Source organism: Taurulus bubalis (assembly GCF_910589615.1).
Source record: "Taurulus bubalis genome assembly, chromosome: 14".
Lineage (NCBI taxonomy): Eukaryota > Metazoa > Chordata > Actinopteri > Perciformes > Cottidae > Taurulus > Taurulus bubalis.
In genome coordinates, this window is record NC_136602.1 from 23,801,073 (window position 1) to 23,815,660 (window position 14,588).

The 14,588-nt window shown below is 41.4% G+C and overlaps 1 protein-coding gene across 1 annotated transcript; it reads left to right on the forward strand.

Moving 5' to 3' along the window:
- Positions 1–296: 296 nt before the first annotated feature.
- On the forward strand, positions 297–14,588 carry LOC306746836 (inactive pancreatic lipase-related protein 1-like; the record flags this gene model as incomplete). The annotated part of the gene is made up of 12 exons (XM_079229815.1): positions 297–336; positions 750–901; positions 1,491–1,610; positions 2,280–2,414; positions 2,952–3,060; positions 3,675–3,794; positions 4,043–4,159; positions 5,471–5,589; positions 7,194–7,323; positions 8,784–8,898; positions 9,893–10,060; positions 14,496–14,588. The coding sequence occupies 12 exons, from the start codon at positions 297–299 to the stop codon at positions 14,563–14,565; spliced, it is 1,395 nt and encodes a 464-aa protein (XP_079085941.1). The 3' UTR covers positions 14,566–14,588.

A 14,588-nucleotide genomic window follows, 5' to 3' on the forward strand; every position in this document is an offset into this window, starting at 1 on the left:
CACACGAGTTATGAAAAGATATGGACATGGGAACATGTTGTTTCTCCAGACCTGCTGGCTATACGTGTTCGACCAGACACGCATGTAGCCGAGTGACCTCTGCCTGACCTTCTCTTCTAGCATGTTGTCACCTGTGTGTTTCCCACAGCGCCGTCTGGCCGGAGGGTTTAAGTAGCGCTGCCTTCAGGCGCGTCAGGAGCTTCTGGTCCGGCCTGGAGGTGAGTAGCAGCACGATGCGTTCATGTCTGTGTTCCACTTCTTTACAAACGATCTCATGACACCCACAGATGGCAAACATGTGGATTCTGCTCTGCGTCCTCACCGGCACTTCATATGGTGAGTCCACACAGATAAGGTCTATGTTGTGGGTTTTTCAGAATCACAAACTGTATATCAAACTTTATGATTTGAGTGAAATATTCAGACCTGAGTCCATGTCCTTTATGGGCGCAGTCCTTATTATCATGACTTCTGGACGTTCATCCTGGCATATTTCATATATATTTCTCCTCTTAGCTTTGGATATGAACACAATGAATGGGTGATACTGTTGTTCTGGCTGGGCTCACACTCCAACCTAGTCAGTATGAACCCTTCTGACAGCTGAGATCAGCCGTTTAGCTTCAGAGGGCTCCTCTCACCAAAAGGCCTGACCACGTATATTCTGCTCTCTGAGATATCAAACCCTCATGAGCGCCATGGTGGCGTCCATGAGGGTTTCTCTGAGTTCGTGCTGTCCGTGTCCGCAGCGGCCGAGGTCTGCTTCAGTGAGCTGGGATGCTTCTCTGACCTTCCTCCCTGGGGGGGAACGACCCAAAGACCCGCCGCCGTCCTGCCCTGGACCCCGGAGGAGATCGGCACCCGCTTCCTCCTCTTCACCCAGAAGAACCGCTACTACCAGGCAAGAGACGGCTTCTTTCCTTCTGCTGGTTACACACACACACACACACACACACACACACACACACACACACACACACACACACACACACACACACACACACACACACGTGTGCATTAGCCTCAGATGCTTGTGTAGCTAGGTGAATACATATCAGGTACATTAAAGGGTTAGTTCACCTAAATTACAAGTATTTGTTATAATTGTCATATTTCTTGCATCCTTTAGTACTTATAGTACTTTATACATATAACCAATACCATGGAGCTGAATATAATTCAAATTTTGGTGGTAATATCATTGAAAAGCAACATTCAAAAGAATAATCAACATTTTGGGAAATTGGGTAACATTTGGGAAACTCAATTAACTTTCTTTTCCGAAAGTGAGAACACACACACACACACACACACACACACACACACACACACACACACACACACACACACACACACACGCACACACACACAGCTCTGGTTGTAATGTACATATAGACATGTGAGTATTGGGACAGAACCATTCCAACATGTAAACGGTCCTTTATTAAGCTTCATTGTGTTCTTCTTTGCGTCTCTATTGAAACTGTCAGGAGGTCAAAGCTGACTCATCTATGAAGGTTTCTAACTACAGCGGCAGGAGGAAGACTCGCTTCATCATTCCTGGTTATTTGAAGACTGGAGACGAGGACTGGCCACAGGAGATGTGCAAGGTAAAGAGCAACGATGACAAGGAAATGCTGCTGACACTGAACTGAATTCTGACCAGTGGGTTCCATGACTTCTCCATGACTTTAAACCAAATGTCATGACAAACATTTAGTGAAATCTGGGTGTAAACAGTAAAAAGTGAGTAAATGTAGTATTTAAACTAACAATGAGAACACAAAGCATACAGTAAACCTTAAATGACACAAATGAATGAGACAATAGTTTGATTAAAAGAATAAACATTTATATAGATGCCTGTATGTATGCCTGATTATATTTTGAGTCTTTCTTTTAAAAGCATATTTATTATTTCAAACTCAGCGTAAATGAACGACATGAACACATGAATATAACACATTTACATGACTTTTACTAAACTTTGGGGGATTTTATTTTTTTCAAGGACTTTTCCAGGCCTGGAAATAAACATTTTAAAATTCCATGACTTTTCCAGGTTTTCCATGAGCGCAAGAACGCTGAAGCTATTTTGAATGTTTTGATCAAAACCAGTGGAACAGTCGATAACTTAAAATACCGCTCAACTCTCACTAAAATATCCTGATGCTTTAGCTTTTTTGTTGAAGTTATTTATCGTTAATCTCTCATTGAGTTTGTTACTGTCCGGCCTGTTTGATATTTTAACCTTACACAATGTGTGTTGGCTGTTCCAGGCCATGCTGAAGTGGGAGAATGTGAACTGCATCGCTATGGAGTGGAATAAAGGTGTGAAGGCTCCGTACGCCCAGGCTGCCAACAACGCCAGGGTGGTGGCGGCCCAGGTGGCCTCCATGATCACATTCCTCATGGTAAACACTGACTGTCCGTATTCCTACACATCAGCATTCCTTCTGGAGGGGAGGGACATTTAAAAGACCTGACTCCTGGTCCAGAGAAAGTGAAGTGGCTTTTTAAACTAGTGATAATGCCGGGCTAGTGGTTTCCCCTCTGCTTCTAGTCTTTGGCTTCCTGTATCTCTCTAGCGGACTCAGTTAGATAAAACTGATACCTATATTCCATCTGACTCCAAGTAGGCCTTTACACACCCGGTACGTGACGAATAAACAACATGAAAATGCAAAATACTCGCTAGATATTATTTGTCTGGGCCTTTCCATGTGAAAGTTAAGAGCGGAGGAGTGGATCTGTGGCTGCCTCTGTCAAGGTGGACAGGAGTCTCTACGTTGTCTGTCTCCGCTGTTTCATTAATAATACCAACGTTGGTTGATGCTTTTATCTTTGCAAGGGAGGATGTATCACTCCGCACTGCACAGCTCTATGTTGCATGTGTGATAGTGTGTTAAATGCAGGCTCTTTGACTTTAACATGCATGTTGCCATCTGCAGGTTAACTACCAGCAAACGGCTGATAAGTTCCATCTCATCGGCCACAGCATTGGAGCTCACGCTGCAGGAGACGTGGGGAGTCGGATCCCTGGACTCGCTCGCATCACAGGTACCAGAAACCACTAGTGCGCGCTCTCTGGGACTCTGGTGCATGAGAGAATGATTTTGTGAAAGTATAATCTGGTTGTTTTTTCATTTTCTAAAAAAAAAAAAAAATGTTTTGTTTTAAAAACACAATATTTATCATAATTGTTATAACATTTTGTGAAACAGTATTTTAACTTATCATTTGTCTACAGAAGAAATACATGTAGAGGTACATGTAGCCTAGCCTACATGTACCAGATGACTTTTAGTCATAAACAAAATAAACTCACAAAATGTCAACGAAGGAAATAGTCCAGAAAATAAACCATCCAACCTTCTGAATTCTAGTTTCTCTTTTACACCAAACTAAGACTTAGACTAAGTGCATGCTTAACTCGTCTCCAATCAAACTGGATGGAAACTAAATCAGACATTTTGAATTGTTGTTTCTCAAGGGCCAAAAGGTCAGTCCTATCTGACGCCACATTAAAATGTTGCCAATCTACAGCATCTTGATTTTGGGCAAATGGTGTTCTTCTTTGTTTCAGTCCATCATGGGATTTAGTTTGGTGAGACAGATACGTTTCTTCCTTCCTGTCGTCCCTCTGTGACTCAGTAGTACCTTTCTTCTCTCAGGACTAGACCCAGCTGAACCTTACTTCCAGGGCACTGATGCCGCTTTGTGCCTGGACACCAGCGACGCCGCCTTTGTGGATGTCATTCACACCGATGGACTACCATTCAACTCCAAGCTTGGTACATCGCACCGCCGATCCAATGAATGGGCTCCAAGTGGGCAGAGTTCGCTCAATGTCAAAATAAATACTATCCATGTATTGTATATTTAAATTCACCATCTATATGCTAATTTCAAAAGTTGTATAGTGGTTGAGTTGAGTTGAAAATAAGGGAATGAGGCTTTATCACCTTTACCAAATGTTGGTCTTATCTGTAAAAGTCGTACGTCTTTGTACAAAAAGGGATGTCTGTGTCCATCCTCTCAGGTCTGGGGATGTCCCAACCTGTGGGTCACATTGACTTCTACCCCAACGGAGGAGAGCTGATGCCCGGCTGCTCCGCCAACAGAGGGAAACCCACCGACCTGGACGCCCTCTGGGAGGGTGAGCGGGGTCGACGCCTTGACACATTTCAATGGACAAAATGGAAACACAATGACCACTTTTTCTGCCAGGACTGCAGTCCTTCACACAGTTGTGCTGTTGGCTCCACAGAATATCTTATGTAAAAAATATGTTATTATCTCGAGTTCAGTGAACATAACTCATCTGGTTTATTAATTGCCCGACGCATGAGATTATTTTAATCTTTTGAGGCAGCGAACCCACAGCATCACAACATAATCAGACAGTTGAGTGAACACTTCTCTGAAACTGAACACTAGAACCTTCATGAAGGAATGATTTATTGCAGGTTATGTGACCTTTGATATCCTATTTTGATATGCGCTGCATACTACTACACTTCCAGTGTTCTCAAGTCCTTCATCACAGGCACGTTTCCTATACATAACACAATGACTCTCAGACGCGCAACTTACAATGCAGAGCCCCTTGTGGAATATTGGAGTTGTCCCAATGGAAAAATCATAAAGAAACTCCAGGCAAAGTTATTTCTGCTGGATCTGTCTTAGCAAATATTTTCTAAAATGGATGACGACAGCCTTCCTTTGACATGTGCCGCTGAGTAGCGAGCTCAAGTAGCAGCATTGGTGCCATGCCTGGGTCTGGGTCTGGAGGGGGGTGCTGTTGGCACAGCTGAATCTTCTACTTTTGATCCTATAGATAAGAGAGGGAGAGTGGGAGCCAGGGCTGCATAGCTGGAGGTCTTGGACAGTCTGGTGTTTGCTCTGCACCGGAGGAGAAAACAACAGTCTCTCTGTCACACGTTCTTACTCTGACTCTGAGAATCCAAAGTGATCTCATCCCTATTCTTTTCAGCAGAAGCGCCCGGCATCCATGTTGACGTTTGCGTATAATCTTAACGCAGAAGGTTTGCGCGTGGTTACAATTTGTAAAACGAGGTAAACGTTGTGAAGCGGTTAGGTTAAAGAATTACTTAGTTAAGGTTAAAAAAACATAGTGGGTTAAAGTAGTATGTCTCTTATGTAACTTAATCTACGGACGTAGCGTAGACTCAGTGAGTTAGAAATAACTGTGGACCGTCCCATGTGGAATGAACGGCGGTCTCCTGGGTGAAAGTCCTGTGTTTGTTTGACCCAACCACCTCTGTGATTGATTTACAGCAGGACATTTCATTATATTTGAAAGCTTCAATGCGGTCTGAAAGTGAAGATTTAAATCTACATTCACATGTCTTCACCTATTCCTCATTACATTAGCCTCTTTTGACACCATGCCCCTCTTACTTCTCCTCCTCTTCCCCGTCATCACCTGTTCCAATCTTTTTGTCAGGTACCAAGAAGTTTGATGCCTGCAACCATGTCCGAGCCTACGAGTACTACAGCGAGAGCATGGTTAAAAGCCAAGGCTTTGTAGGATTCCCCTGCTCTGACAAGGACAGCTTTGCTGCAGTAAGTGTGTTAAAATAGTCAAACTTGTTATCTTTTGCAGGCTTTACTTAATGAGATTAGTAAAGGGAATTATTTAAGTTGTGGCCACGATAGGATCAGTTTGAGTTCTATCAATGCTAAGATATATAGCTTCAAAGTTTCCTTTCCTGCCTCTTATAGACAAAATAACACTTGAGAAGAAGCACACAATCATGCTTATTACTTCTGCCATACACCACTTAAATCTATGTCAAATGTGAAAATACTCCATTGCAATCCAAATTGTACTTTGATTTAGTACAGAAGTATAATAAACACAATATACTTAATAAAATTATGATTTGACACATGAGTAGTAATATCAATATAGAACGACAAATTATAAATGTGTTTGTTCATAAACTCTTTATTTGCTAACTTGCCGGCTAACCTTCGCTCAGATGAATATGGTGGTGCAAGAAGTACAATATATTCTTCTAAAATGTTATGTAGCGGTCAACACATTATTAAATAAAGCACAAGTACATACTGCAACACATCAGTGGTGCTACGTGATTACATGCAGGGCTACTTCCAGAGCTACTGTGGCTAGCAAGCTACATGCTACGTTGCTGGTTACATGCTAGCACTAGCCAGTCACAACAGCAAGCATATCTAGCTTGCTTGCTAACTGTCTCGGCCGGTTAGTTTATTTTAGAGATGTCTTTTTGTACCAGCACATCCTGTCTCTTTACTGACGTTGAACCATGATCACGCTGCAACAGAACAGGGTGGTTCAACACCGCTAACATGAACGCTTTCTATGTGAAAGGTGAAAGGTGAATCCACAGATGTTGCCACTACTGACTCCTGAAATAAATGAGGCTCAATGGAATCAAACTCTTAGTGTAAAACAGGGCAATAATTACAGTAACAGTTGCATGAAAAGTTGTATGAACTTGGATTTGTAGATAAAAATAGTGTCTCGAGGAGCTTTAATAATCCCAGCAAAGCTTCTGGTGGTACGGGCTGCAGACGAGGGATCTGGGAGGCATCTTATGGCCTCGATTCAGAAAGTGACTCAGAAGGAGAAGGGGGCCGTATCTCCACCATCCCAGCATGTGCATGGGACTGCCACCTGTTGCTGTATGACACTGATATGTCTGTGAACCATTTCCCTGGTTTCAGAAGTTGATTCGGCAAGATTGGATTTTAGTTGCAGCTGAGGGGCCGATGTAAATGGGCTTCCCTCATGTCTTCACGGGGAGGGTTTGTATCTGCAGCTGTTGGTGTTAATGACAGTCTATCCCTGCTCTGGACACATGTCCCGATCAAAGGAGGCCGACGGAGCGCCGAGCATGACCTCATATGACAGCACCTCCTTGTCGCCCACCTCGTAAACGCTCTCCGGTGTTGTTTCGGCAGCCACAGCCGACAGTAACAAAAACAGCCCGTTCCCACACTGTCCCCGACCAACACCATTCTGCACCTACATATTTATAAGGTGGCAATCCGCTACATGGTAAAAGGAGTGCAGGGGGGGGAGGGGATGTTTGAGGGTTGCCACTTTTCCCTGAGTATTCATTGACTCCTCCACCACAGGGTGAGCTCATTCTTCACACCTCACCATGTCCTTGTCTCCACAGGGAAAGTGTTTCCCATGTGCAGGAGACACGTGTCCTCTGATGGGCCACTTTGCCGACAGGTTCACTGGGACTGACGGCATTTCAAAGACAAAGTACTTCCTGAACACGGGCAGTTCATCACCCTTTGGCCGTAAGCACCCTGCCCTTCCTTGTCAGCGTGACTTACACACAGGTTGTAAGAACTCGCTGTTCAGATTTTACTGTGAAGAATCACTGTAGCATTTTCATATAATTACCGTAATATTTCCATTTTTTAACCGAAAAACACGTTTTTTGACTGAATATGCTTCCTAACATGCCAATGCTTTCCAGGATTGTGTTTTTGTTGCACATGTCGATGCTTTAGATCTTAATCTTTCTAAAAAGGTGCACTATTAGTCTGTGGGTTGTTGTTAAGGCACCGAACGCTCAAGGACTCCTTTTGATCCACCTTGATCATTCTCATGCTGGATGTTCATAGTTATGATCAAAATATCTTTCAAAAGTAATTTTTTTGCAGATATTATTTTTCCCCCCAAGACTGCTGAAAAAATACATATGAATAAACACAATATTGGAATTAATGTGGTGTTCCTACGACGACTCAAACACAGGTAAAAGGAGTTCTAGACCTCAGTTCTAGGGTCTCAGTTGAAGGATAAATGGTCCAATGGGACACGTCCCTCTCAATATATAGAGCAAGAACATCCGTCCCGTCCAATAAAAGTTAATAAAATTAAACTAGCAGAGGACTTTTATTTACATTTACTTTAATTCCATACACATCGTTCACACCAAGTCATTTGTCTGTTGAAAGATTTCTTTGTTCACCTTTCTGCCATCCCTAAGCCGATCTTCAAGGTTTTCTCTTCAACCACTGTGTGAAGGGAGCAGGCAGACTGCTGAGCCTTCTGCCTGTGCTCCTTAACTTCTCACATCATTTCTTAAATTCACTTAAAGGCACTTGCATATGAAAAATACCAATGTGTTACATCAAAAATTGCAGAACAATCTCAGCTCTCTATATAACGAGGCACCATTGTCCTAAGGCAAAAGTGTTGTTGCGCCTTAGGACACACTGTGACTCAGTGGTTAGCATGCCCGTCTTTCAATAAGAGGAACGGTGGTTCGAGCCCCAGCTCCGCTAGTCCACGTCAATGTGTCCTTGATGCGAGACACTTCATCCCTAATTGCTCGCTGTTGCTGTGTTTAGACCAAAAATGTAAGTCGCTTTGGATAAAAGCGTCAGCTAATTGTAATGTAAAAGAGAAAATATACCCCTAAAATTGAAGCTTGATTTTGGAAATTCTTCATATCTCTTGTGAAAACATAACTTTACTCATGTGGATGAACTGTTTTGGTGCTTGAAATTGGTTTACCAAAGGTCTTAGGTTCACAAAAGCAGTGGAATATATGAATAAGATGGTAGATAATATAAATAATTGTCTCTATATATATATATATATATATATATATATATATATATATATATATATATATATATATGAAACGCGGATCTGCGTTGCAAGCCCTGGAAGTGTTAATACTGGAAGTGTAAACACTGAGGTGAAATAATGTGACTGATGGTACTTCTATTTCTTTCCTCTCTAGGTTACAGCTACAAAGTGAGGGTGACCGTGGAGGGCCCCATGTGGCCTAACCCAGCCTTCATGTATGTGGCACTGGCTGGAAAAACTGAGAGCACCCAGGAGTTCACGCTCAATGTGTAAGAACATCATAACTGTGCTCTGAGCTCCAGTCTTTAGTCCATGTGTCACTGCTGCGTGTCGTCTGGAGGTTGTTGACCAGGCCTGGGAGCTTGAACAGCTGCAGCGTCTCTTATCAGATCCTGGCTCCCGGTTGGCCTCGCTGACCGCTTCGTTCCAGCTCAGCAGCTCACTGTGTCTCTCCTTGGCCTGGCAGCAGCATATCACTTTTTACATTTGATTATTTTACACTTGGTGACACATTTCCTCGATAGTGAGATCACTTCTTCAGAACAGTTTTTCTTCACCAACAAGTTACCTCACACCCAAAAGGCACAACCAGAACTCTTGATGCACGTCTCTTGGACCAGAACACTGACAACATCTAATGTGCATATATATACATATATATATATATATATATATATATATATATATATATATATATATATATATATATATATATATATATATATATATGTCACAGAAAGTGATTAGAAATGCTTTGATTGGCTTTTTTGCAATGAGAAAGTTGCACAAAGGGAAACTAAAGTATTCCAGTAATGCAATACAACACTATACATATTGATCATTGCATAGTTCAGCTATGGATGGAGAAATACAACAGTGCTAGTCACCACACCATACGTCTTCTCTTTTAAACACACCTGCTGTCCGATCCTTCGCTGCATGTCTACTCATCCCTACTTGAGCAGAAGCTGCAGGTCTGAGCGTGTTGTGAAACTGTCCTGGCTAAGTTCAGGCAACAAAACTACTTGATTAGTGTTAAAACACTGACTGTGGCTTAGTGGTAGAGCAGGGTCGTCCCTCAAGCAGAGGATAGACGGTTCCATCCCCGGCTCCACCAGCAGGCTGTGTGTGAATGATGAATGTTAGATAGTCCTGATGGTAGTATGAATGGGTGAAGCAGGATATGTAGTGTTACAGAGCTTTGGGTTGTTGTACAGTCCATTTACTGTTTAAAAGAGTGTTGTCCGACCTGCTCTGTGGCAGCGGCGCCATCATCCCTGGGAAGACCTACGAGAAGCTGCTGGACGCCGAGGTGGACGTGGGCGACGTGGCCGAGGTGCAGTTCCGCTGGAACAACCACATCGTGAACCTCTTGAACCCCAAATACGGGGCCGCCAAGGTGGAGCTGCAGCGGGGGAAGGACAAGGAGATGTAAGTGACCTCTCACACTTTAATGTAGGAAGAGGAAATCCAGAACGTCTCCACGGTGATATCGTGTCAATCATATAATCATTTGAATGAAACCTTTATTGGTTCTATCGAGTACATGTTGAGCTGTGACATCTAAACACAGTGTTGCACTTTAGCTGCTGTGCTACTCTGATGAAGTAATTCCCAGGATGCACTGCAGGTTTTCAAAATAAATGCTCTTATCTTCTGCTTATTTTCAAAGCAGCTCTCCATGTCAGCGGAGGTGTTATGTATATTTATTAATGACACTTTTTAATCAAAATGTAATATTTACATAATACATTGTTTCCTGATTAGCGATTAGCTTTAATATGATACATGGAACATTATTCCATTCAATATTTATCGAAATGATTATATCTGTTTAATGTTTGGGACATTTGTTAGATTTTTTTCTATTAAGAATACAGTCAGCATGATTATGCTAAATGATCTCAAGTGTCACGCATTGAGCGTGACTGTCACGCATTTCGGTCTTAAGTCACGCCCTCCCGCCACACATCGTATTTCTCACGCTGAAAAAAAACTCTAGGCTAGTTAATGTGCCGCAGCGCGCAAACATGACCTGGTCGCGTTGCCCTCACCATGGAGGAATCAAGCACGTCTCCCCCGAATCCCCTGGAGTTCTGCCGCGAGGTGCCACTCATCAGCCAATCAAAAAAAAGAAATGGGCTACACGAATAGCCAATCAGAAAAATGTATCTGTTGTATCTGGGTGAAATGTAATCCAGCAACCAATGAAAATAAAACTAATAATAATATGGGGGGGAGGAGGGCTGGTCTGTGGGAGGCGCAGCCAGGGAGGAGGAGGAGGAGGATGATATGTCACTCTTACCTGTCTTAAAAACTTGAGAGCCCTGTAACCCTGACATTAGCATTAACACTAACCCTGACATTAGCATTAACACTAACCCTGACATTAGCATTAGTATTTACACTAACCCTGACATTAGTATTTACACTAACCCTGACATTAGCATTAACACTAACCCTGACATTAGTATTAACACTAACCCTGACATTAGCATTAGTATTTACACTAACCCTGACATTAGTATTTACACTAACCCTGACATTAGCATTAACACTAACCCTGACATTAGCATTAACACTAACCCTGACATTAGCATTCGTATTTACACTAACCCTGACATAAGCATTAACACTAACCCTGACATTAGCATTAACACTAACCCTGACATTAGCATTAGCATTAACACTAACCCTGACATTAGCATTAGTATTTACACTAACCCTGACATAAGCATTAACACTAACCCTGACATAAGCATTAGCATTAACACTAACCCTGACATTAGCATTAGCATTAACACTAACCCTGACATTAGCATTAACACTAACCCTGACATAAGCATTAACACTAACCCTGACATTAGTATTTACACTAACCCTGACATTAGTATTTACACTAACCCTGACATTAGCATTAACACTAACCCTGACATTAGCATTAACACTAACCCTGACATTAGCATTCGTATTTACACTAACCCTGACATAAGCATTAACACTAACCCTGACATTAGCATTAACACTAACCCTGACATTAGCATTAGCATTAACACTAACCCTGACATTAGCATTAGTATTTACACTAACCCTGACATAAGCATTAACACTAACCCTGACATAAGCATTAGCATTAACACTAACCCTGACATTAGCATTAGCATTAACACTAACCCTGACATTAGCATTAACACTAACCCTGACATAAGCATTAACACTAACCCTGACATTAGCATTAACACTAACCCTGACATTAGCATTAGCATTAACACTAACCCTGACATTAGCATTAACACTAACCCTGACATTAGCATTAGTATTTACACTAACCCTGACATAAGCATTAACACTAACCCTGACATAAGCATTAGCATTAACACTAACCCTGACATTAGCATTAACACTAACCCTTCCATTAGCATTAAAACTAACCCTGACATAAGCATTAACACTAACCCTGACATAAGCATTAGCATTAACACTAACCCTGACATTAGCATTAACACTAACCCTTCCATTAGCATTAACACTAACCCTGACATTAGCATTAACACTAACCCTGACATTAGCATTAGTATTTACACTAACCCTGACATAAGCATTAACACTAACCCTGACATTAGCATTAACACTAACCCTTCCATTAGCATTAACACTAACCCTGACATAAGCATTAACACTAACCCTGACATAAGCATTAGCATTAACACTAACCCTGACATTAGCATTAACACTAACCCTTCCATTAGCATTAACACTAACCCTGACATTAGCATTAACACTAACCCTGACATTAGCATTAGCATTAACACTAACCCTGACATTAGCATTAACACTAACCCTGACATTAGCATTAGCATTAACACTAACCCTGACATTAGCATTAGCATTAACACTAACCCTGTGAATAAGTAAATTATTTCTGCCAACTTTTACGATTCAAGTTTTAAAGGAATTCTCCCAAAAAGTCTCACACAACACAACTGCTGGTAAACAAAAGACTGAAGTGGAAGACAATAGATTACATTATTATTTATGATGATAAAAGCATTTTGATTGTGGATAATTCCTCACTTAACTTTTCAGCCTTTCACAGTGTTTCTGTCTCTGGGATCCCTCAGCCCTCCCCTCTCTATCTGGAACTAAAATAATGATAATCATTTCAAAATGAACCATTTTTCCCCTTAAAATATTTGTTTCTTTACTTCTGACCTCATTAAATATGTGAAACGTATACGTGAGAACGTGTTAACTCTTCCCTTAAACCCAAACCGGATTTTATACAGAAATGATCATACATCATTGTAATTACACCACGACAGGTCATGTTTTAATATATTTGACATGCATGAACAAATAGGATGTCACTTTACTAGGTACACCTGCCTAACACAACAGTTCTGTATGAATCTACTTCACTGTGCCTCTAATGACGCTACTGCCTTTCTGTTGATTCACCTCTACTGCTTTAGCATCGAGGTCATCGTGTTGCTCTGGACTCCATTAGTCCTCTTCACACAGTATAAATAGAACAGAAACATTAGGAACACCTCTACATGTTAAGGAGTCCAGTGCGACCGCTATGATTACAGTAATAAACAAATCAGAATCAGAACCAGAACCATTTATTCATCAGGTATGTTTACACAAACGAGGATTTGTTCTTGGCGGAAGATGCATAACATTAGACATTAGATGAGACAATCAACAACAACAGTGCAATAGATATTAAATGATGTATAAAATAAAGTGCTCAGACAAACCGATAACAGTCATGTAAACAAGTGTTCTGTAAGTGTAATGTTAAAGTGACATGTGTATTTAAATATGATACGTCATTGAAATTGCACATTTCCGACAATGTCAACAATAAGTTTATCCAAGAGTTTATAGCAGAGCTGTTGTACTGGCCCACTTCACACTGTGAGGGCGTTCCTCATGAAGGCCACTGCTTGACAAGTCACTCACCAACAGAGACACTGAGAATGTCTGGGGTCCGTTGGGCCGGAGAGAGGATGAACTCTGGGAACTCAGAGGAGAAATTTAAATAAGAACAAAGCAGTCAGCTCCAATCACACATGAACATCCATTATTATCAGCTTGTTTACAGCTGGAGACCACAGGCAGAAGTCCTTTCTGTTTCTGTCATCAGTCTCAAATCAATATATATATATATATTATATATATATATATATATATATATATATATATATATATATATATATATATATATATATATTGTCAATATATACTTTCTTAATTTATATGTTGTCTAAATTGTCTTTTTTAGCTGTTTTGCACTTTATTGTTACAATTCCCTTTATGTTGGACAGGAGAGAAACATGCTCTGTATGTTTGCACAAATAGAAGATTTGACATTAAAGCTGACTTTGACTTTGAAGAATGTGAATTCTCGATCGATCTCACATGGGTCCGTATGTTCTAGAGGAGAGGAAGAGGGCCGCTGACAGTGTGAGGCAGAACGACTCGTTTTCAAGAGCGCTGTGTTCCTGTTGTCAGACACGTCATGTCAGACTGTGGCCACTAGAGGGCAGCACCAGACTGCCACAGTGGGCATTACCTCTACCAATAGAGATGTTTTTTAAACATTCCAATGGAGTAAAATATTCTGCCCATGCTGATCACCACCAAAACAAATGTAATTCCAGTTTGAATTATTTGTGCTAATATATTTGAGCTTGTCAACCCACACAGATTTCAAACAATCAGAGCAAATGTATTCCTCAGTATTAATGTGAGCGAGGGAGTTAGAAGAGTCTCTGCTGTTTAGATGTCCATTCATATTGATACTAAAACTAACACATGGATTCATATTGTCTCCTCTGTTGTCTCTTTTCTTTCCCAGCTCCTTCTTCTGCGGAACAGAGCAAGTGGTGGAGAACGGGATCCAGCATGTGCTTCCATGCAAAGCTTAAGCCACGCTCACATGTTACTCGCT